This window comes from Bos indicus x Bos taurus, chromosome 8, assembly GCF_003369695.1.
Source record: "Bos indicus x Bos taurus breed Angus x Brahman F1 hybrid chromosome 8, Bos_hybrid_MaternalHap_v2.0, whole genome shotgun sequence".
Lineage (NCBI taxonomy): Eukaryota > Metazoa > Chordata > Mammalia > Artiodactyla > Bovidae > Bos > Bos indicus x Bos taurus.
Window position 1 is genome coordinate 8,218,998 of NC_040083.1, and position 25,288 is coordinate 8,244,285.

The window sequence follows — 25,288 nt, forward strand, 5'->3', positions numbered from 1 at the left end:
TGAAAACAGAGTAGCAGGGTAACAAGGTAATGAAATATGGGGCTAGAAAAGCGTTCTGGAACCACAGACTTCATACTTTGGGTTTCAAAGTTTGGGGTACCTTCTGTGAACAAAGAGAGACCAGTGAAAGTCTTTGATTTGGTGACAGGTTCCTAGAATTAAGATCTGTCAATGTTATTAGAAGAGAGTATAAAATGGCTGGTTAACATCTATCTTGGCTGAGGGGATTTTAAAGAATGGTTGCATAGTTAAACCATTAGTATGCAGTATTTTCTTTATCAACTGAAGGGTGGTGAACTCTTTATCCATCAAAAGTTTATACACGCATGACAATATTTCATAATAACATTTTTTTCCCTTAAAAAACTCATATAAACATTTAGATTTCTTTTTCGTGCCACATGTTTTGACTTTTAGAAAAGAATGTATGTCAAAAGAAAGAAGGCAATGGTACCCACTCCAGTACTCTCGCCTGGAAAATCCCATGGACGGAGGAGCCTGGTAGGCTGCAATCCATGGGGTCACTAAGAGTCGGACACGATTGAGTGACTTCACTTTCACTCTTCACTTTCCTGCATTGGAGAAGGAAATGGCAACCAACTCCAGCGTTCTTGCCTGGAGAATCCCAGGGACAGGGGAGCCTGGTGGGCTGCTTTCTATGGGGTCTCACAGAGTCATACACAACTGAAGTGACTAGGCGGCAGCAGCAGCAGCAGTGTGTCAAAAGACTGCCTGCCAGGGCATCCAAAGCCGGTGCTCTGGGACAACCCAGAGGGCTGGGGTGGGGAGGGAGGTGGGAGCGGGGCTCAGGATCAGGGGACACATATGCACCCATGGCTGATTCATATCGATGTACAGCAAAAGCCATCACAACACTGTAAAGTAATTATCCTCTAATTAAACTAAATAAATTTAAAAGACATAAAACAGAAGCAATATTGTAACAAATTCAATGAAGACTTAAAAAAAAATAAAATAAAAGACTGCCTGTCAAATCTAGTCTTGAATATGGACAACTCACTTTTTATACAAGCATTTATCAATATGTAAATAAATTACAAAGTGACTATAGTTTTCTTCTTGGTTTCACTTACAATGAGAACAAACATTTAATAGATACGTATTTCTAACTGCTTTAACAATATCACATCCTTAGTTGAAGAATTTACTTTGAAAACCTAAGCAAGGCATATTTCTACATGTAGAAAGAGGGTTTGATAACAGTCAAATAAAGGAAGAAAATTTGGTCTGGTAAGAACCTTATCAATGCCAGGTACAATTTTCAGGTAGAAAAAGCTGTTAATATCTAACATTTAGTAAGTGTATCAAAGCATTATTCTCAGACTTTACATGTATTAACTCTTCATTCTCAAAACAACCGTGTAAGGTAGTAATATCCTCCTCCTCAAAGCTGTTCTGGATCTTTCTACCCCAAATAAGCACTATTTTACCTATGCTGCTGCTGCTGCTGCTAAGTCGCTTCAGTCGCGTCCAACTCTGTGCGACCCCATCCACAGATGGCAGCCCACGAGGCTCCACCATTCCTGGGATTCTCCAGGCAAGAACACTGGAGTGGGTAAGGAAACCCAGAAACAGAGAGGTTAGATAACGATACAAGTTAACAGCTGGTATAGGGCAGGCCTGAGACTAAGCACTCAGGCTCCAGAAGACCTGCTCTGAAGGCCTCGGCTCCCTTGGCCCTCCGCAGAAGCAGTGTCTCGTCACCACAGGCCAGGCCATAGGAGAGGGAACTTGGATGTCAGATACCACCCATCCTTTACTGGAGTCATCTCAGATTTAATAACACTTGTTTGTCTTTTTCAAAGCCGAGACCCTGGATATCACTGTGGTGACCAACACTAGGACTTTTTAATCTAACAGTGGTAGAAGCAGACGAGACCAGTTTTAAAACATGATTTTTTAGGTAACACAATTGAAGCCGGTTCCCAGCTAGACACTGGGACTAGAACACTGGTAAGAGGTATGCCTGATCCCCATGGGTTGGCGGTGGGGAATCATTAGTGTTGCTTTTGCTTTTTAAACTGACAACAGTACTGGCAAGGAAGAGAAAATGATATTGTTTGTTGCTTGGTTTTCTGTGTTTAAGTTGTGAGCAGGACTATGAAGAAATAAAACTATCTGAAGGGTTTGTCTGTTGATTGTTTTCAAATTTTCATAAAATACACATGACATAAAATTTACTATCTTAACCATTTCCCAGTGTACAGTTAGTTTAGAGGCATTAAGCACGTCCACACTGCTGTGCAACCATCACCAGCACCCGTCCGCAGAGCTCTTTTCACCTTCCTGAACTGAAACTGCATCACTCGCCATTCCCCACCCCCAGCCCCCGGCAACCACCATTCTTTCTGTTTCTCTATGAGGCTGGCTACTCTAGTTAACTCATAAAAGTAGAATTATAGAGTATCTGTCCTTTTTTTTTTAAACTGGCTTATGTCACTCAGCATCAAGTTCACCCAACGCTGTATCATGTGTCAGAATATCCATCCTTTTTAAGGCTGAGTAATATTCCATTATACATATATGTTACATTTTGTTTATCCATTCAGCTATCCATGGACAGTGAGGTTGCTTCCCTCTTTTGACTATTATGAATAATGCTGTTATGAACACGTGGTACCAACATCTCTTCACGTTCCCATTTTCAGTGCTTTAGTGTATACACCCAAAAGTCAAATTGCCAGATCAAATATATATTTTTTGAAAAATCACCATTCTTCTCTCACAAGGTCTACATAATTTTACATTACCAGCAACAGTGCACTAAGGTCCCAATTTCTCTACAACCTCACCAATACTTGTTATACTGGTTTTCTGACCAGAGCCATCTTTTTCTTTAAATTCTAATATAGATGATTTACAGTATCATGCTAGTTTCAAATGTAGTTAGGAGTCTTCTAATGAGGACGAAGTATTATTTACTGGACTTTTAAAAACATTATTATTTAAAGCTATATCTACATCAACCAAGAGTGATTAATCATGTGAAATTTAGTGATTCATTTTTTCTTTGGTCTCGAGAAGTCCTACAATCTGTGTTGATTAATATTGCTACAGAGTCACTAAGAAGATTCCAGAGAGTGCACCCACATGGGCTTATGAACTGAAAACTGAAAAGGCTTGTGAATAAGGTTGTAAACATAGTGTACAGCATTTCAACATCTGCAGCAGTGTTTTAAGTTCTGGAATCCCTGAATGTAATAGTATTTGCTTTGATCAAGCTCAGAAAGGGTGGCCCAGAGGCTTCTTACAACACTAGGGAGTCAGGTCTGCTTGCAGACTGGGCAGTGTCCTCTGGATACAACTGATGCAACACTGGGAGTGAAAGACTAAGCCAGCACCAGATAATATAAGTAAATACATTAAAAGTATTAAAAGTTATATTAATAAGATCCACCAGACAAAAAATTTTATCTCAAATAGTGTGTATTTGACTTGTAACACCATACAGCTCCAATTAAAGATTTGTGTCTGGATTTTATTCTAATTATCATTTGCAGTTTTCTCTCTCAAGTACAATAGTCTGAGAAGATATTAATTATGTATTACCTATACAGGTCACAGATTTTGGCTTTGTAAGAAAATAGAAGATCCTCATCTAGACCCTGGTACAGTCTCAACTGGTGGTGAGAAACTTTAATTATTAAATAACTTCTAAATAAATACATACATTTATTATTTTAATGCTTTAGTAACCTCATTTTTAAAAGCCAATTAATACTACCAGAAAATGTAACCTAAGTCATATTTGAAATTAACAAACAAGTATCTTAAAACAAGTTGACTGTTAAACCTTCACTACTAAACTAACAGGCCTCTATCTTTTAAATATTTTCTGAATTCCAGAAAGATTTATAAAACATATCAACATGTTTTGATGAAAATTTTCAGTTTCTTTTTTGTATTAAATCATATTTAGATGCTTTAACACCTTTATAAGGAATTTTTAGATAATTTTAATCCATTCCCAGTGATTAACACACAAAACAAAATCTAATTAGTTTTAGTAATATAAAGTTTTAGTATAAATTTCTTAGGTATGAATTTTGCACACATATTTAGGTTATATATTTGGTGGCCTGTATAATTAACAGATAAAAACAAGGAGTGACTTTTGAGAGCAGTTATTTGGAGAATAGCAGTCAACAAGTTCCCTAAGTATGGGATATGGTTTTGTTAAAGTTACAACAACTTATCAAGATTCTAAAGTGTCCTAAACACAGATGAACTATTTCTTTTAAGACCTGAAACATTGACAAGGCAGAGATATAGAATACTTTAAAGTACTTTTTATTTAGTCTATGAAGTTCATTTTAATCTCAATGAAGTTTCTTCTAAAGAAAAATTATTCAAAACTCTAGTTGTATATTTTAGTTTGGTGTACTTAGCATAGATCATACAAAATTATAAAACACAGTTGCTATCTTTAAAAGCTAATTTAAATTGTTACTTGTCTTACCTGACCAGTTAAAATAGAGTTGATCTATTTTTTTATGACCCTCAGGCTAAGAACGGTTTTAACATTTTTAGGAGTACAACAAGGCACTTGACATGGCTAACAAATCCTAAAATATTAAATTAAAATATAAATCAAAGTTTTAAAAATAACTGTCTCTTTTATTCTCCAAGTAATAGCAATTTACATTACACACACACACACACACACACACGCACACGCACACGCACACACAACCTCCTTTAACCTAATTCGTAGGGTATCTGATCTAAGTACCGGATTCTTTCTCAGTCTCTTGTCACCAAAACCACAAGCTCCCTCCTCTGCTGCACAAAGCTGCTCCCCAGCAGGACCACAGTCCCAGGCTTCCTTTTACGTGGGCACGGTCACAGGGTTGCTCTCCCTACGGGATGTTATTAGCACCAGTGATGTGAGTCACTTCAAGTCAGGGTACTTAAGAAACAGTTATGCTTTCTCCATATTCTCTTTCTCTGGCTGAATGATGAGGGAGTAGAGTCCCTATAGAAAGCCAAGTCAGCCAGAACTGCCCACTGCAGGCAATGTGTTTCTCGTGCTGAGCCATGGAGAGGTTTATTATATTACAGTTACTTAAGAAAATGCAGTATCAACATACACATCATATGTTTGCTGCCTTTCGTATTTAACTAACTTCTACTTAATGTGGAAGTTCTCCCAATCCTAAAACAAAACAAAACAACCCTTTGCAAACAGACTGTTTATATTGCTGAAAGCAGTCTGTCTGTTTTACCCATCAGTCTTTATCTTGACAACTGGCTACTGCTGCTCTTTTTTCCCATTTACTGTATGTATGCACAGATGACTTTTAATGTAAAACCTCACTATAACTACATTTCCAATGAGTCGAAACTTAAAGCCACTCATGCTTCATATATGTAGCTCAAGTGCTAATACAGCACTGAGACACGAGCTCATTCCATTCAGTGACTATGTTACAGAGCAGAAACAAGTAAGCCGATTGAAACAGCCCCCTTCACTTCTTTATTGTATATAAAGGCCAACAGAACATGAGAAGAAGAATAAATTTCACTTAACCTTGACACACTGTAGGATCTCCAAAACTAGAACTTTCCAAAACAACAGAACCCGGACAACTCCAAACTCTGCATCTTGACACCATCACAGATTCAAAAGCATGTCGGTTATGCCACAACACACGCTTCTGTAACACGGAGTCTTTCACACGTGACTGGCAAAATGGGAACGACAGCAGTGCAGTGGGAAACGGTGCTGGTTTCTAAGTGATCCTTCCCAGCATGCTCATGTTTCAAAGCTGTCAAGGACAAGATTTTTCACAAATAATAAAGACTCAGCGGGGGAATGGGGGAGCGGGGGGAGAAAACCGGTGAGATTCTTACCGAAGCACCTGCCTTTAGTACAAGCGGTGGAGACTGATTTAGCACCTTCCGTATCTGCTGCACTTTGCACTACCTGGTGATGCTGTGGGCACGCGTGAAGGCTAAACCCTGGACCAGAGGTTTCATTTTGGGGAAAACTGGCCTCCAATAGAAGCTAATACCTACAAGAATCTACAGATCAAAGAAGGAAAGACATGTCCCAGGATAAAAGAAGGTCTTGAACCATCTGGATATGAAGCTGAGCACAAACGTCCCCAGTGCTACAATGCCAATATTTTTATTTGGATTGTCATTGTTTTTGTTAGTGCTCTGGTTATAAAGTCACATGGTTTTAAGCAGTCTAGCCTTAATCTTATTTTTTTCGCACAGTCCTGTAAGCTTTATTGTTTGATTTGACAGAAGAAGAGGGTTTTCAGGAATATCACATTATGGTAGATATGATTGTACCACAAATTGAGACGGTAAACTGCAAATGCCAAATAGGCAGAATGACACATTCCAACCTTACAGGGCCCCATTCAAAATCTTGTAAAATGTCTGACAAATACCATCTTATTTAATCCTAGACCACTATATCTTGAAAACTACCTCAAAATTATGTGGTCCCTACTAAATAATGGAAATAACAAATATGACCCACAAATGGCACAAAGATGTTCCAATTCTCTATTTTTCCAAATTTATATTATAGTTGCTTTTAACTTGAGCTGCATTTTGAATTTGCAAATTAGAGTAGTAAGTCCTTAATGTAGCTTCTCTTTTCTTCCAACCCCAAAACATGCCATTACCCACTAGGTTTAAGCAAAAGCACTTGAGACTGCTTAAATTTTGAATGTATAACTCCTTTATTGGAAGGCATAACCTCTTCCTTCAGAGTCAGCTTTGATGAAAACTGCCTTACAGAAGGCAAAACGACAGCATCCTGAACATACAAGGCTATGTAGAACTACTATTTAGTTCATACTCAAAAGCGGCATTCCTTAAAACCAAGTAGAATGACAGATTTGGAGTTCTCTTCATTTTCATCCAGAATCCCAGAGAATACACCCAGTGTGTGGTGTGCGTGCCCCTACATCCTGTGGCCCTGTCTGCCAGCTACTGGCCCTCTTAGGGTTTCTGGTCCTGAACTTCCCAGTTACAAGGAGCTTGGGTTTTCTCACCACTACCACAGCACCTTTCGAGATGGAGCTCAAAGGGATGTTATTTTGGTGTGCGGAGATTTTAGGGGACCCTGTTGATCCCTGTACTAGTATCTTACCAGCAGGGAATAGCACAGTTAAAGACTGTACAACCCCTTCCTGACTCCTCTTCGAGCCATTCCTGCCTGTGAATCCATCAAACCAAATGTTAGGCTATTTTTCTTCTCTGCTCCCTTCATTCCTGTCTCTAATGACACCTACTTAACACCTATTAAGATACTTCTCCCCTTTCATTCACCACTTTCTTTTTAGGAGGCCTACCCTTGGCACCAATTTCAACGAATATAACATTTCTGAAAATCTGAGACTCTGGATTGAATATCAATTTTCCCGACATAATAAAATGCCTCTAATCTGGCACTTCTGGAGCACCAACAGTGATCATTTGTGCTAATAATGACCTTGAAGTACTTTAAATATCCAAAGAAGCTTCTGAATCAAAAGAATATTCAATTATATGCTGTACAGTTTTAATGTGAAATGCTTTGACGGTATTCTCAATCTTAAGTATAACTGGTATGCCATAGCATATGGGAAATATACCCACTGGATCAATATACATGTTCACCAACCATTCCAGCTAAGAGTAAGGTCTGACTAGAGATTGCTTAAACACTGGTCTTGCATTAAAATCATCATCAGAGCTTTGTTTATTCACTCCACCCCTCTATGTATCTGATACACCTAGTGCTCAGGTTTACAAGAAAAAAAAAAATTCCAAATGATTCTAACGTAAACTCCTTCTCCTTGAGAACTACTGCTGTAAATATTGATAGAAATCAGCCTATGTGAAAGTGAAAGTCGCTCAGTGGTGTCCAACTCTTTGCGACCTCATAGTCTACACAGTCCATGGAATTCTCCAAGCCAGAATACTGGAGTGGGTAGCCTTTTCCTTCTCCAGGGGATCTTCCCAACCCAGGGATTGAACCCAGGTCTCCTGCACAGCAGGCAGATTCTTTACCAGCTGAGCATGAGGGAAGCCCAGAAATCAGCCTATAGATATGTGATTTTCATCCCTGCACTGGTGGGGAACATTCTGAAAACACAGGCTTTTCAAATATATAGATTCCAAGGCCCATCCCAGACCTACTATGTCATAACCTCTTACGGCAAAACTCAAATATCTGACTCTCCAGGTGATCCTGACACAAAATCAAGGTCTGAAAACAACTGCTTTATAATCTTAAGGAAAGAGCTACTACTACTCCTGGTGTTTACAACAGGTAGACAGAGAATCAACATATGGGTATATCTTCTCAGGAGAGTTTAACACATTAGACTAGAAATCAGAGGTCTCCAAGAACCTCAGCATGTACATCCAGAGACCCCAGTGGTTCAAGAATATCATTCCTCCCCTTTCAATAAGCCAGAACAGCAAAGCCCCAAAGTAAAACAAAGTTTTTAGTGGGAAGAGTCTCCTGATCATTACAAGAAAAACAGGATGTAGTAACTGCATATATTTTGCCATCAGTGAGATGTGCTTCAAAACTTTCCTCCACCAGTTACCAGTGACTTATTAGTTTACTCAATCTGTCTAAACCCATTTCTTCACCTATAAAATGGGCACAAAAACCTTAATAGAAAGTTAAATGAGACAATATTTATAAAAACAGAATTTCTATATGCCATCTCCATTCTCCTTTGAGTCATATGCTCTAACCTATTATATACACTTCTATTCGCCCTTACCTCGGGTTACTGCTATTACAGACAAGAGAACACACGAGACACATTTCAATTTTGTTCCTCCAAAACTAACACGAAGCATGAACTCTGTCTACTGACAACCAGCTGAAAGCCCACCAGTACCTAGATTCACAGTAACTTCAGGATGGAATTGTTTTCTTCCTTACCTCTCAGGTTCTGATTCTAGTAGAGCAACAGCTCTCCATCTTTAGAGAGGTAAGAAGGGATAGGGAGCTTGTTTAAAATACAAACCCCCTCCCCCCACCAGCAAAGTCATAATTGAGTCAGGCAGGGACTGCAAAAATACACATGCCCAGGCTTCCCTGGAGGTCCAGTGGTTAAGACTCCAAAATCCCAGTGGGGAGGGGGGTGTGGGAAGGGGTTAACAAGCTTGGTCTCTTGTCAGGGACAAGGATCCCACAGGCATCACAATGCAGTCCCCCCCCCCTCAAAATTACACATTCCTTGGTCCAACTCCCTAAGGTTCTGATTCTTTAAGCCCTTAGAAGACCAAAAAATCTGCATTTAGCAAGTCCCAGGCCTATCCTAAGACAAGAGGTTCTCTGACCACCCTAAGAAACACAGCCAAGGAGAGAAAGCAGACCATGCGTACTGTCTGGAAGGGTTTGGGTGCCTAATTCCCTGCCAGCTCTGTTTTCTCACTGGGCTTTCCAAGCCATGGATCTGGTATCTTCCTCACCTTTGCCATCTTTCTTCACGTGAGCAGTATGTAGTTAAGACAGAATGCAAAGGGGGCATAAGGGGAAAGAGAAACTTATTTCATGTACCTACAATTCTTTGGGAGCGTCTAAGCCAGAGTAAACAGTAACTATCAACTCCTGCTCCCTCCAAGGGTGCTGTGAAGAAAACTGATGTGCTTACTTTTCTGCGAACTGAATATTCAAATCTCTTCCTGGAAATGAGTTGATGAACATACAATCCACACTCTGCAAATTCATGACCAAGATAAAACAGAAATAGCTTCCTCACAACTAGAAAGAAAAACAACCAAAATACTGCATTCAAAACAAAAGTTACTTTAAAAACCACTTGTTCGATATTTCATGATGAAAGCAATATACATAAAGGACACGTTTTGTTAGCAACATGCAAAATTTTACCTTTAAGATACGGTTGTTTTGCTTTAAGTATATTAAAATAATGCAGTATACCAAGATCAACAGATTTACCCACATTAGACACGCAGAAAAGAAAAATTTAAGGTTGAATTTTATGTACAAATGTATTACTGTCATAATAATATTCACTGAATCCTTCAAGCGAATCTCATTTTTTTCCCAAGTTCAACTTAAAGTACCTATACCTTAATCTAATAAAATACAAAACACAAAAAGAATCACTTAGAATCATTTCCAAAAATCGCTTAGAACAAGAAAGCCAAAATTTATTTATTTATTTATTTTTTAACAAACACTAACTTTTCAAAGTTAGAGAATACATATCAAACGATAAATTGTGGTAGGTGACTTTAAGGTTCTTCCCAATTAGAAATCAATCTTGGTAATCAATTTAGAAAAACTTCAAAAATGTATGTTAGACATATACATCACTTTAGCTAAACCTAACAGTAAAATATGTTAAACAGAAGATTATAAAAGGACACTTTAATTTTAGCTGAAATTGCAAATTCCACAAAAGTTGCTAATAAACCAGGAAAACAAGTATTGGCTATAAATTTTAACCTTAGCTAGCAATATATTAATATATATAATGCTTTTATAGGTAGCAAAGTGATTACAAGTAATGAAAAATTTTAAGTTAACTCAAAATAAATGATACTATTTCAAAATAGTTCCTGGGAAATCCACACTTTAAAATATTTTAATTGTTCAAACTAGGGTCTGAAATTTCTTGTTTAAAACTTCAGCGTCCTAATACCTATAGCGTAACAGACTCCAAAATGGAGGGACCTGAAAAATCAATGAATTAACTCTCTATTTGATAAACAGGAGGAAACTGAGTCCAGAGTTTTTTTGGTAACTTGCAGAATGATAAACCTGATTCCTTAACTCCAATATTCCCTTTATATTATTGCTGTGTCCTGCGGAATTTTTTTTTTCCTTCTTTTTTTTGAGTATCTCCAATAGGGATAAATAGTGGATTGTCTTTAGGTAAAAATCAAGTCAGTGAACTTTCTAAATGAGGCTACATTTCATGATTTTTTGAAAGACATGAATGCTTTCAGAGCCGAATAAGAAATTAAGAATTTCTGAGAAGAAACAAGGTACAGAGAGTATCACAAGGAAAGTTTTAACCACAACAGTGTTTGCAGAAAGCACACTGTAAATCAAACCAGCCCATGGCAAAAACAGCAACAACGGAAACATTTTCTTTCTTTTTGCATCCCACCTAATTTTTGCAATGGCTTCCCAGGTGGCTCAGTGGTAAAGAACCCGCCTGCCAAGGCAGGAGACACACAGGAGATGGGTTCAATCCCTTGGAGAAGGAACTGGCAAATCCACTCCAGTATTTATTCTTGCCTGGAAAATCCCAGGGACAGAGGAGCCTGGTGGGCTACAGTGCATGGGGTCACACAAACAGCCGGATATAAGTGAGGGACTGAGCGTGCAAACATCCTCATTTCAGTACTCCAGAACATATCCATTACATAACCCTGACTAACTGACCTTATGGAAGCTTGCAAAATCAAAGCAAATGATGTTAAAAGGCAGAAATGAACTGCCCATGATTTATGACACGTGCCTACTAGGTTTCAGGCAATATGAATTTGGTGTTTTGTTTCTGAATCATTCTGAACATACTATCCTTCCTTCATCACTGCTTACAATTTTACTAAAAGTGGGCCATTTTTCCATCGCCTTCCTTTGGAAATTCACCATAGATGTCTAGTTTGTTCTGTTTTTGTTCACTCAAAAACAAGAAATAATCTTCTCTCCTCATACTCTCCTTTAGGTACACAGCTCTTTGTCCAAATATAACTCTTCCACTCTCACAACTAATCATGTATTTCTATGATTTTTCAAGTGGCAAGAGGAGGAAGACAATAACAAGATGGGACTGTCTTTGTTAAATTTGTCCCTTTTTTTTCTTGATGGTATCAAAGCTTCTTGCCCATTCAAAGATTATAAATTGTCCTACATTTTCTTTTAGTGTTTCCATAATTTAATATTTCATATTTTTACTTTTAATTCTTTTAGAATTTTTGTTTATGTAGAGAGCAATTTCCCCCAACTAGGTAGTCAATTGACTATCATTTGCTAAGTAATCTTTTTCTCCCTTCACTGATTAGAAATGCCACCTTCACTATCTACTAAATTCCCACAAACCTGTCAATTTCTCTTTATTCTGCTTCAACACCTATTTGCTTTATTCCTCTGCCAGTGGCACGTTGATCTAATTATTGACACTTTATAGTACATTCACTTTTTGACAGAGGAACATTTTTCTTTTTCAAGATTTTTTTTGACTATATATATATGCATCATTTTCTCAGATCAATTTTTCTCGGGTTTCCCCTCCAAAACAAAAAACAAAAAACCCCAGAGTTTCTTTTGAACCAGAATTCCATTAAATATATACACAAAAATGAGGGGGAAAGCTTCTTACAATATTGAGATTCCCACCCAGTAATAAACAGATACTATATGAAGCCCCCTACACACACACAGAGACATAGACAAACTCAATCTTTTAAGACTAGTAGAATACTGACTAGTATTCCGGCCCCAAATGAATGGTTTTCCTTATTTGTAAAATAACATTTCCATTCCTAAATCACAACATTTTAGAGCTACAGGGACAGTGCAGACCACTTAGTCCAACACCTCTTGTAATCCCAGTCATATTTACCTCAAGTCTACTTAGGAGAATCATTTCAAAATTAATTTCCCTTTAACATGCAACACAATCATAAAAGTGCTATTTGAATCACATTAAAAGGCAAAGAAGTGGACCACAATACTAAAGAATGCCTTGAGTTTAGGAATCCCTTTAGAATGAGATCCATACCTAGGGTCAAAGAAAAAAACCCTGAGTACGACAAGTGCACACACTTGAGACAATCCCAAGTACTGTGTTTAGACACTCATGTTTCCAAGGTTAAAGTCGTTTTGTTATGGTATTGTCCAGGAACCAAGTTTCACAGTATCAAAGCATTCCACTCCCAACTGTTCCAACATATTAAGAACACAAATCCAAAAACAATCTCCAAATGGAATAAGCCTGAAACCCAATTCTAAAAGTGCTTCTCAAGCCTGGCTGACCATCTAATTACCTGTGGAGCTTCTAAAAACAAGACTGCTTGGGTCTCACCTTGAGATTCTTCCTCAGCAGGTCCAGCAATGCTCAGGCATTTTTTTTCTTTTTAATGTGGTAGTAGGTTCTATTCTCAGCCTGAATTAAGAACCACTATTCTAAAATATTCAACAAGAACAAACCTCCATAATTTTCCAAATATCCTTACATTGGGGGGTAAGGGGGAGTGGATAATTTATAGGAGCATCTTCACCAATATTTGCTGCTGATTACAGAGAGCTATGTCCCTATGTTATATCACGGTCTTGAAGTGAAAACAAAGCTAAAATAAAGCTTTAGATAGTTCACAGGTTGATGACCCCATTATGGTAGGTGAACCTTTTTTTCCTTTTTTTTTTGTCCCTTGAAGGCAACCTTCACTCCACCTCATCTCCAGAACAGCTGATGTTCACTTTAAAAGTGGCAGAAAGAATTAATATTTTAAGAAAAACTTTAAAACATACCCATAAAAATAAGTACATAAAAAGAAAAATTAATGATTGGGTTGCAACATCATGACATTTCATGACATTTTAGTCAAAGAAACTGTGCTCCTTGACTGCAGTGAACCACCAACACACCGAACACTCTCTAAAAGGAGCACAAAAGCAAAGAAAGGCTGACACACTCAAGGAAAAAACTTAACACACAAAAATGCAATATGCAAACCTGTTCCTAAGCTGTAACCTTCCAAGAAAACGATCTCACTTTCTAATAACAACACATTGTACTAAACTGTGAAGCCTGGTATAACTCCTGTTCCTGGTATGAGTGACTCACAGACCTGCTATCCCTGGGAAAAACACCTGAAAAATAGAGCACATAAAGCTAGACAGAAAGTTCCACGTTAAGTAATTAGTGATGGTAAAGTATGCATTAAACAGACTTTAATCACAAGGTTCCTGAAACAAGTCATCCTACAGGTCCTCCACGCTCCAGCTTTGGCCCAATCAAAAACATTTTTTGACAGTCTAGGGAGTCATTTGATGAAAGAGATGTCAAGTGTTTTCCATCTTGACAGGAAAGGCAACGTTCATAGAAATTCACCCCTTTACTGTCAAAAGAAACTTAATTTTTCTTAAATAAGCACTGTGCTTTGGTCCAAGCAAGAGTCAAATAATTGTACATTAAAAAAAAAAAAAGCAAGTGAAGAGACAAGTTTCATGGTTTAATGCAATCAGTTTTGACAACCTCACCAACATCTTTTCCTGAGAATGTAGCCCAAATCAAATTCTTAGATCTTAACCTTTAAGTCACATGACCACATGAAGTACATAAAATGTAAGTAGCAAACATGACTCAGAGAACAATTGTAACCCAAAAAATCTGCAGAAAAGCTGAGAAGATGTATGTTTACAAACAATGACAAGCTTGCCAAGAGATTAAAGCTAAAAAAGAATAAACACCTTTCTCTAGAGCTTTTACTTATGAATGATTTCTATGCAAGCCATGTACCTAGTATTTGTTAAAGAAAGACCCTGCTCCTGGAGTATTTCAAGCAAAACAAGAAAAAAAGTTAGAAAAAATCCTTCCTCAGTAAGTATTTCAATTGAAATACAGTATTAATACATTAGAATAAATAACTTAGCTGAATTAGCATGTCGTTCAGTATCAACTTTATAAAACATTCAGACATATATCCTAATCTTGAAAAAAGAACAAAAAACTCAGACATAGTAAATCACAGATATCTTTCAAAAAAAAGTCCACAACCTGAACTTTTACTCTGTCAAATACAATTAAAGTTTAGGTAAATGGGCCGTTTTGGGGGGATTATTCTGCCTAAAAAACTTGTGAAACAGAATTCCAATTTTAGTATGTTCCAAAAGCTTACTACTAAGAAATACCTAGGATGGATTACATTAGAAACAATCTTCTCAGGAATCTGAACCTGACACCAAGGTTTTGATTGCCCACATTGTCTAAGACCTGGAGAGATAGGTAACTTAGGCTTATTCGATACAAGCCTACTTATTATACATGCTGTTAAACTTGACTACTATTTCAAAAACCTCTCCCTATGCTTTTTGTCTCTCTTGCCTTCATTCCTTTGCATGTCACTAACCTACAGAATCAAAAATAGTATCCCCCATACCAAACATACTCTTCGATTCAGTACGGATTGGGATGTTTTCAGAGCTAGACTTCCAGTTTAAAACATACTTCAAAATTTTCCTTGACCCCAAATTTGGCTCATAATAGCTAAAAGTTAATCACCTTTTTATTTTTTTCTTCCTAATTTCCCGCTCTTCCTATAAACCTATCAGCAGGAAACAAATTATCTGCAGACAGGGCTGGGAAAAAAGGTTGCTTGTTCAACCTAGGAACACAAGACCAGGAAAACTACTCACAAGACCAGGAAAACTCCAATCCTGAATTTGCATGTAAATTCTGCAAGACAAAAGTCTCACACTGTCTTTCGTGATTCGACTTAATTCAATTCCATGCTTTCTGAAACGTTTGTATTTAAAATTCTGAATAACAACCAAGACGATTAAAAAGACAACGAACTTTATTTCAATTAACCTAGGTACATCTCAGTAAACTGAAAAATCTGAGCACCTAAAATCTCCTCCTAGGCATAGGTGCCTGAGCAATCTAGGCAAAATGTCTTCTCACAGAAGCAATGTACCTGAAGAGCTTCCTATATTCTCTTCTGGAAGGTTTTTTTCTCTTGCAAACACTCTCATCCACAACTCAGTGTTTCCAAAATACACTCAAACTGATTTAAGTTGGAGGACGCAGATTTACCAAGGTTTTTATAAGATCATTTCCTTACTTTAACCAGTTAACGCTGTCAAAAAAAAAAGGGGGGGGGGGCGTGGGGTGGGATCTGCAAGTGGTTTTTGAAGGATTTACCTGGCACACAGGAAATGTACAAGAGGGGAAAAGTCCCCAGAGCCAAGCTTGGGGCTTGTGTAAACATAAATCACCTGCGTACTGCCCTGGCTACCAAAAACAACATTCCACCAGAATGTGTATCCAGGTGGCTAAGTGATTTTCTGGAAGTGAGAATTAAAAACGCTTACACCCATCACATACTATACAATTTTACCTGTTACTAAGAAAAGGGCACGTCTAATTCAGCCAAAAAAACCAAAAAAAAGTCATTTTTCCTCCAAGGAGAGCAGCAGTTTGTAGTCATTTGCAAGGGACAGGATTGCAGGAAAGGAGGAGGGGGCGTGGAATAGAGGGGGGGCAAAAGAAGAGCCAGCCAGGGGGGTTGCACAGGGCCCCCACACAGGCCACTGCGGAGAGAAGACGGGGAAAAGAGGGGAGGATGTCTCACCGGGGGACAAAACCGAGTGCAAACTGGCTGGAAGAAGGAAGGTTCCCCCCAGGAGGCAAGCTGGGGTGCAGATAAAAAGCGCTAGTGGCTGGTTACCTTGGGATACAGGGCAAAGGGACCCCGGGAATATGAGAAGTCTACGGAGATAAGAGGGGAGAGAAAGGGCGAGGCAGGGTCTCCGCTAAGTGCGAACCAGGGATGGAGACAAACAGCCGGACTTGGGCCTCCCCGGGCCAAAAGGCGTGGCCAGGGATCCAGACCGAAGGATGGTCTTCTTGAGACGCCAGGGAAAGTGCGTGGCAAACCCCTCCTTAAAGACCCCCGGGCCAAGGCCAGTGCGAGGAGCCCACCTGCGGGGCACCTAGGGGGCAGAGCGCACTCTGGAGGGCTCGGCCTCGCCCGCGGGGCCCTCTGCAGGGCTGGCTGGCCAGGCCCCCGCCCCCACCCCCGCAGTGCTCTTACCTCCACACCTGCCCCATCTGCAGCAGGTGGATGACCGACTGCCAGATCCACACGGAGAGGCGGCAGAGGCGCTGCGCCCCCGGCGTGGCCGCGGGCCCCGCGCCGTGGCCGTAGCCGGCCCCCATCATGGGGGGGCCCCGGCTGCTGAGCCCCTCCACGGCGCCCAGCCCGCCGCCCGTGTAGTCCTGCACGAACCAGCGGAAGCTCAGGCTCTGCACCAGCAGCGACGGCACCAGCACGAAGAAGAGGGTCAGCCCGAAGTAGCCGTAGTCCCCCTTGCGGTAGTAGTCGAGGGCCAGCCACAGGTCGGTGCCCACGTCCCCGAAGAAGACCAGTAGCGCCAGCACGATCCACAGGCAGTCGAGCCACGGCCGCTCCACCTGCGGCGGCTGCAGCCGTTCGGCCGAGGGCGTCGGGGGTTGGCGACCGGCGGCCGCGGGCGGCTGCAGCGGCTGGTCCCCCCCGTCGGCGGCGGCGGCGCTGCGGCGCGGCTTCTTGCCCAGGAGGGAGCGCAGGCAGGCGGAGCGGCAGCCCCAGTAGCACGAGGAGGTGTTGCAGCAGTGGCAGATGTGCAGCGAACTGCTCTCGCCGGGCTCGCTGCCGTCGCCGCCGCCGCCGCAGCCGCCTCCCCCGGGCTCCCCGTCCTCCTCGCCGCCGCTGCCCACCGCCTCGTCCAGGTTGTGCAGCTGGGCGAAGCCCACCCCCACGCCACCGCCATCGGATTTCGCCGCCATCTTGACTCTCTTCCCAGCTCCGGAGGTTGGGGGGGGAGGGACGGTTGGGGGGGGTAAGAAGGCAGGGAACGGGGAGGGGGGGGGAACGAATGGAGAGGAAGGGGGGCGGGGAGGAAGCGGGGGAGCAAACGAACGAGGGGGGAGTGGGCCAGGGAACCCCCTCCGCTTCCGGGTAGTTGGCGTCACTTCCGGGCGAGCCCCCCAATCGCACGGCGCCCGCAGCTCCCCAGCCCTACCCTCCCGGCCAAGATGGCCGCCCTCCTGTGCCTCAGCTGCTTGGCGGGGGACCGGGGGGTTCACCCCGCCAGGGCTCCCCTTCCCCTCTTCCGTTGACCCCGAAACCCATCAGGTTGACCCCTCGGCGTTTCTGAATCCCGCTGGGCCGAGTAAGGCGGTCCAAAGTGATCCCTGGAGGGGGCAGTGCCAGACGTTTTGGGGTCCCCTTCCTCAGCGTCGCAGCTTTCAGCTTTCCTCCTGGAGAAACGCCCCCTAACACCCTCCCGGCTGCTGGCGGAGGGGCGGGACCTCTGAGGGAAGGGGCGGAGCTAGTGCAAAGCAGGTGATTACGTGTCACTTCCGGGAGATAGGATGACCTCATTGTGTAGTTAGACAACCCACCCCCCATCAAAATGGCTGTGTCTCACCTCTTTGGCTGTCCCCCCCCCCCCCTTTTTGATGTTTTTCTTTTAAATTTATCTCCTGCTCCTTTCTTATTTTGAGGGTCTTTAGAAATTGTATGTCTGTTTAGATTCCCACTCACAAGTTATTGATTCTCACTTCCACATAGACAACTCCCTCCTCTTTTACCTCTGTTGACCCCCTGACTTTGTCTCTGATAAGTTCCATCTTTTGCAATAAACCTTTCCACCATTCCCTTAAGAAAACTGCAGCCAAAATCCAGTTAAAAATCAGCTTAATTGCATCTTTAAAAGTAAAGCATAGAGACTGGATTGGCATATTGTGACCTTGAGTGTATTTTCTTCACCATTAGAATGTGTTTCTACCAACTTTTTTAAAAAGTATGCAGTTTTTTCAATTCTGTGACCTTAATTTGGAAAATTCAAAACTAGCTAGAGTTTAAGCTGTGTCAATTACTTGTTCAAGGTTTTGGATGTGTGAAAATTGCTTCCTAGAATTTTTTGGGTGCTAAGCCTCTGTCAATAAATATGGCTTTAAATAAGTGAAAATATTATCAATGTGCTAAATCATTAAAATAGGTGCAGGGTACACTACTTAATCTTAACAATTTACAAAAGTGAAGCAGCACTGAATGGATTTGAATTACAATGATCTTCTAGTGAAAGTATACTTGAAGCCAGATAGAGCAAGCTACATGGTCACAGTTGTTACGGGTCAGGTGAAAGGAACATTTTGGAGTTACAAGAAAAAAATGTCTAACCGTGAATTTTCTCCTTGACTTCTCTGGATTTTTGTGCTCATTTTTCTGATTCTATCTACATGTCCCTTCAGAAAAACCTAATGACGCCAATAATTTTCTTTGGAATATAGAGGACAAGCTAGGTAATATTTGTATGGCATTGAGGTTTTATGGAAGAAAGATGCCTTTGAAATTTTCAGTACCCTTATTTTGGGATATACTGTTTAACACCAAAGTTCCTACTTAAGTATTGGAGGTGACAGAGCAAGGTGAGGATTCCGTATTTTAGTACACAATTTTTCATGAGTATTTATGCCAAGGTAAAACCTGTAAGGACTTTACAGAAAGTACTCATAGAGAATTTTTACATCTGCCATTTGGGGAGGACAGGGGTAGGGGAAAAGTAATACAAAATCTGCTTTTGGAAACAAGTCGCATAAAGGTATCCTTTTATTTCACACTATGATTTAAGCCTCCTTGTTCCTAGGGGAGTAAAACTTATAGACAATGGGTAAGGATTATTTCTGCATACAGTTGAGATTTTGTTTCTTTAATGAATTTGAATTAATAATACCTTTAAAAGATGGCATAGGTATAGAATAGGACTGCCCAGGTTTGGATCCCAATTCCACTAAAATAATACATGAATAATGTGAGCAAGATAGCTAACCTCCTTAAACCCCAGTTTCCTCCATTATATAATGAGAATGTAACAGTGCCCTCTTTGAAAACTTGTTGGGCAGTTTAAAGATAGTAATCTATTTAAAGCTCTCAACACAATATACTTGATGAGTAGTAAGCATTGGATGAATGGTAACTATTTGTTATGTTCGCATATGCCAACATATAGTTACTTAAATTCTATGATCCAGTAGATTTGGTATCTCTAAAATGAAAACATTTTCAGATGCTTCCAGGAAATAGATGCAATTAATTTGTTTTTAAATATATTTTGTCTATTTGAACCTGTGAGGCTGTGAAATGAGATACAAAAGCAAGCAGCAATGACATATTTATGACTCCTATTTCTCTGTGCCCTGGAAGAACATCATCTACTAGTGAAATTAGCTAAGTAAATTACATTCACTATATCAGGCTGACAAATAGGACTAAGTCAAACGGCTTTATCAGAGTTGAAGTTTCAAGTATATATTTAAAGATTGACAGACTGTCAATTGATTTCAACTTTACATTTGCTGTTTCAACAATTTTATCATTCTGCCTTCTTTGGAGGGGATACTGTGTAGAACCCAGGAGGTTCTAAAATTAAAATCAGTGATAAGAAACCTATCACAAAGACTCACTAAAAGGTTAACATAAATTTGGACTGTGCTATGAATGGTACTTTTTTATGTAGAACTTTGGGGCAATTAGTTGTCCAAGCAAATCCAACAGTCGGCACAGTGCTGAATGCATAGTGAGCACTCAATAAATACTGGTGAAATGAGTAAATTATTTTTCAGACAACTGAAATTTATCCTTTCAAATGCTTTCCATTGTATTATTTTACATTTTAAGATGTAAATCTTCATAAAACTCAATTGATATATTAAAACAATACCTCAATTCTTTAGTAAACAAGAGATGGGGAAGGAAATAAAATAAATAAATAAATGTATTGTCCACTGATCTGCTTTCCTACCAGCACAACAGTTAACCCTTTCTTGATAACTTGACCTTAAGGCAGCCTTATGCTAAGAGGCTCTGACTATTTGTGGACTTACCAAGGAGCCACCCTACTACTGGTAAGCCACCATACCTGCTGGTCACTTTTATTATTATTGTTGTTTCTGAATAATTTTTTAAGCTCTACTTTTCATCCTTCAGTCAGTTAACAAGTGTAGCCCTGTTCTTTCCACTCTGATATAGGCTGAGAAGCCAAACCACAAAAGGTATTGGAATAACACATGAATAATAGTAAACAGATTTTTAGAGACTCTTCTATAAGTAAAGTAAGGCAGATATAGTATGTAGAAATTGTGGCATATGTTTTGGGCTGTTCAGAGAGAACTCTGGGGATTTTTATCCCCACTCTCTCATTTTCAGAAAGGCAGAGAGAGGAGAGTTAGTGTTGAATGCTAGTGTGTATCAGTCACTGTCCCAAACACAATGCCATTTGATCTCACAACAGTACAAAACGCAATGGGCATTAGTATCACCATTTTAATAGTCTAGAAGGCAGCCTTGAATCAGCCTAATGACATCCAGAATCACAACTGTGGGAGGTTCAGTTCAGTTCAGTCGCTCAGTCGTGTCCGACTCTTTGTGACCCCATGAATCGCAGCACGCCAGACCTCCCCATCCATCACCAACTCCCAGAGTTCACTCAGACTCATGTCCATTGAATCAGTGATGCCATCCAGCCATTTCATCCTCTGTCGTCCCCTTCTCCTCCTGCCCCAACCCCTCCCAGCATCAGAGTCTTTTCCAATGAGTCAACTCTTCACACAAGGTAGCCAAAGTACTAGAGTTTCAGCTTTAGCATCATTCCTTCCAAAGAAATCCCAGGGCTGATCTCCTTCAGAATGGTAGGGTAGCCTAGATTAGAATCCAAAACCTACTAATAAAGTACTTGAAAGTGAAAGTCACTCAGTCATGTCCAACTCTGTGACCCCATGGACTATACAGTCTATGGAATTCTCCAGGCCAGAATACTGGAATGGGTAGCTGTCCACTTCTCCAGGGGATCTTCCCAACCCAGAGGATCTTCCCAACACAGGGATCAAACCCAGGTCTTCGACATTGTGGGCAGATTCTTTACCAGCTGAGCCACCAAGGAAGCCCAAGAATACTGGAGTGGGGAGCCTATATCTTCTCCAGCAGATTTTCTTGACCCAGGAATCAAACTGGGGTGTCCTGCATTGCAGGAGGATTCTTTACTCACTCTACTGTTTCCCTGGGCCAGGCAGTGCTTGGACCCTCAAAATGAAGCCAATGTTACTGTATTAGTCACTGGAGGTTCTCTATTATGTTGCTGATACCTCTCTAGGAGACAGGACACTTGAATTCCAACATGAGAATTTGCCCTAGCAAAAGTATTCCAGAGAATCTTCCTCATACGTGCTTCACAAGATTTTCCTAATTTGAGACTGGGTAAAGCCTCACAACCAGTAGGCAGATGTCATCCTTATCAATTCTATTCCCTATATTGTGTTGTCTTCTATAGAAATAGTACTTCTTTGAGCACTGCAGAGAGAGTACAGAGAACTCATTATCCTGAGAAGCTTTATATCTGTGTTTGATGTTAAGAACTGAAATTTTAACGAGCTCGCATACATTCCTGCTGGTCTTACAAAATGGTACAATCTCTATGGAAGGCGCATCTGTACTTCTGGATAATAACTCAACGGAGGAGTATTTTGTAAGTGTTTCTGTCTCAAGAACTCTGACATCTGTGAATTGACTTAAATACTTCTTCAGCGACCTTATATTTTTATCCACTATATTGTCTAAATAAGAACAATGAGTTCCTTGAGTTAACGCCCCACAGAGCAGAGGACAGTATAAGTTCATCATACATATCCTTGTTGTTGTGTTCAGTCATGTCCAACTCTTTGCAGCCCTAAGCACTGTAGCCCGCCAGGCTCCTCTGTCCATGGGATTTTCCAGGCAGGAATACTGGAGCGGGTTGCCATTTCCTTCTCCAGGGGATCTTCCTGATCTGGGATTCAACTCAGGTCTCCTGTATCAGCAGGTGGGTTCTTTACCACTGTGCCACCTGGGAAGCCATACATACCCTTAACTTATGTGAAATCAAGTATTCATGCTCCACTAAAGGAAGATGAAGAACAAGTAATAAACCAAAATCATATAGGCCGTTTCAGAGATGAAGCCTACACTGCCCCCAGGTTGAGTGTGAGACGGGAAATGGAAATATGCTATTTTCACACTGGACCTTCATTCCAATCATAGGATTGTCTTACCAGGCCAAGTATGAGTCTAGAATTTAAAGATTTATATATATATCCTGCAACATGGCCCCTGAATGCAAGCCAGGTCTCTTCTGTGGTCTTCAACCAAAGGTACAATACTTTATCTGATACTGGAAGAAAATCTGGCTGGGTTGGTGTTTTTGGCAAACTGATAATGATGTCTTCAAAACAAAGAAAAATTTGAGCATACACAGCTTTTATGCTCAGTGCTAACTGCAGAGGCTAACCATTACCAACAGTACCCCCAAGTAATATGTAACCCCACAGTTGTGTCTCTTTCAAGTTTTAGACATATTTCCTGATTGTAGCATTTCAGTATGTGACAGGCAATATGTTAAGTCTAATTTAATTTACCAAGCATTTATTGAAAACCCACAATGTATCTAACTTCCTTCGGTCCAAAGAAATAGGTGTAATTTCTACAAACTGCCGAAGATGGAAAATAGACACCTACAAACATCAGTTAACAAAACAGCATTATGAATAAGTCATGAAGTGATGTGTAAATTCATAAAACTATTATTAATTAGAGAGTACAATATAGGATATTAATTTACCACCAGATATTGAAGTGCCTGGTTCATGTCAAACACCCTCCAAGGCACTGAGAACAAAACAGGCCTGGTTCTGGCCCCCATAGAGCTTACAGTTACATAGAAGTGACAGATAATAAGTAACTGAATAATTCTAAAGATGAAGAGGACAAGAGAATATTTATAAAAGCTTTAAGAAATACCCAATGGGTGGAGTTTTGCTTGTTTTTGTTTTAAGCAGAGAACTTACTTAAATATAAGAGATCAGGATGCCAATTCTAAGGTGACATTTAAGTTGAGATTGAAGGGTGAGGAAGGACCAGTCTTTGCTGACCATGTGGTGGGGGTGAGACTGGTGCTGAAAAATGCCTTCCAGATGAAGAAAATCATCTTGTCAGGGCCTGAGCTATGAACTGCTTGGCTTGTTGGAGAAACTGACATGAGACCAGCGTGCAGGTACCCAGCATTGCAAAGGGGAGAGTGGATCTGAGAAGACTGTGTGGTACAGAGTTTCAGCTTTGCAAGATATTCATCTGGAGATGGATGGCGGTGATGGTTGCTCAGCAATGTGAATGTACTTCATACTGCTAAACTGTACACTTAACCATGATTATGATGGTAAATTTTAAAGAGATTTAGGGGTTTCCCTGGTGGCTCAGAATCTGCTTGCAATGTGGGAGACCTGGGTTCAATCTCTGGGTTAGGAAGATCCACTGGAGAACAAAACAGCCACCCACTCTAGTATTCTGGCCTAGAGAAGTCCATGGACAGAGGAGCCTGGCAGGCTACAGTCCGTGGGGTTGCAAAGAGTCAGATACAACTGAGTGACTTTTGCTTTTGCATTAAAGAGGAGATATATGTATGCTGCTGCTGCTGCTGCTGCCAAGTCACTTCAGTCATGTCTGACTCTGTGCGACCCCATAGACGGCAGCTCACCAGGCTCCCCCGTCCCTGGGATTCTCCAGGCAAGAACACTGGAGTGGGTTGCCATTTCCTTCTCCAATGCATGAAGGTGAAAAGTGAAAGTGAAGTCACTCAGTCGTGTCCGACTTGTAGTGACCCCATGGACTGCAGCCCACCAGGCTCCTCCATCCATGGGATTTTCCAGGCAAGAGTACTGGAGTGGGGTGCCATTGCCTTTTCCAGATATATGTATACATAAAGCTAATTCATTTTGCTGTACAATAGAAACTAATACAATATTGTAAAGGAACTATACTCCAATAAAAATTAATCTGGGGGCTTCCCTGGTGACTCAATGGTAAAGATTCTGACTGCCAATGCAGGAGAGATGGGTTCAGTCCCTGGGCTGGGAAGATCCATATGTGGTGGAGCAGGCGGCGGAGCAACTACGCCCTTGCACCACAACTACTGACCCTGTGCCCTAGAGCTCAGAAGCCGTAACTACTGAGCCCTCGTGCTGCAACCTCTAAAGCCTGTGTGCCACAGAGCCCATGTCCTCCAACAAGAGAAGCCCCCGCTACAAGAAGCCCATGTACCACAACTAGAGCACAGCCCCCAGCTCACCCCAACTAGAGAAAAGCCTGTGCAGCAACGAAGACCCACCACAGCTACAAAGAAACAAACAAATAAAAATGTTTTAAAATTAATTAAAAAAATAAAACTGCAGGGGGAAAGAAAAACCTTCTCAACAAGTTAGGAATGAGAAAAAACTTCCTCAAACTGATAAAGGATATCTTTAAGAAATACCTAGAGCTAACAACATATTTTAGAGTGAACAATGAAAACTTCTTCCTTAAGGTTGGAAACAAGCAAAGACGCCTGCTCTCACCATGTCTGTACAGTACTGAACTGGAGGTTTTAGCCAATGTAAAAATATAGGGGAGAAATTTTGAATTGAAGGCATACAGATTGGAAAAAGAAGTGAAATTCTCTTTATTTGGAAAATTTATTGGATTGTCTATT

At 40.7% G+C, this 25,288-nt stretch overlaps 1 protein-coding gene across 1 annotated transcript in view; it reads right to left on the reverse strand.

Moving 5' to 3' along the window:
• XKR6 (XK related 6) overlaps positions 1-21,130 on the reverse strand; it is a 270,900-nt gene extending 249,770 nt beyond the window's left edge. The window contains exon 1 of the mRNA XM_027549001.1: positions 16,786-21,130. Within this exon, the coding sequence (XP_027404802.1) occupies positions 16,786-17,519 (734 nt within the window). The 5' untranslated portion in view covers positions 17,520-21,130. The remainder of the gene's footprint in view (positions 1-16,785) is intronic.
• Positions 21,131-25,288: the final 4,158 nt, after the last annotated feature.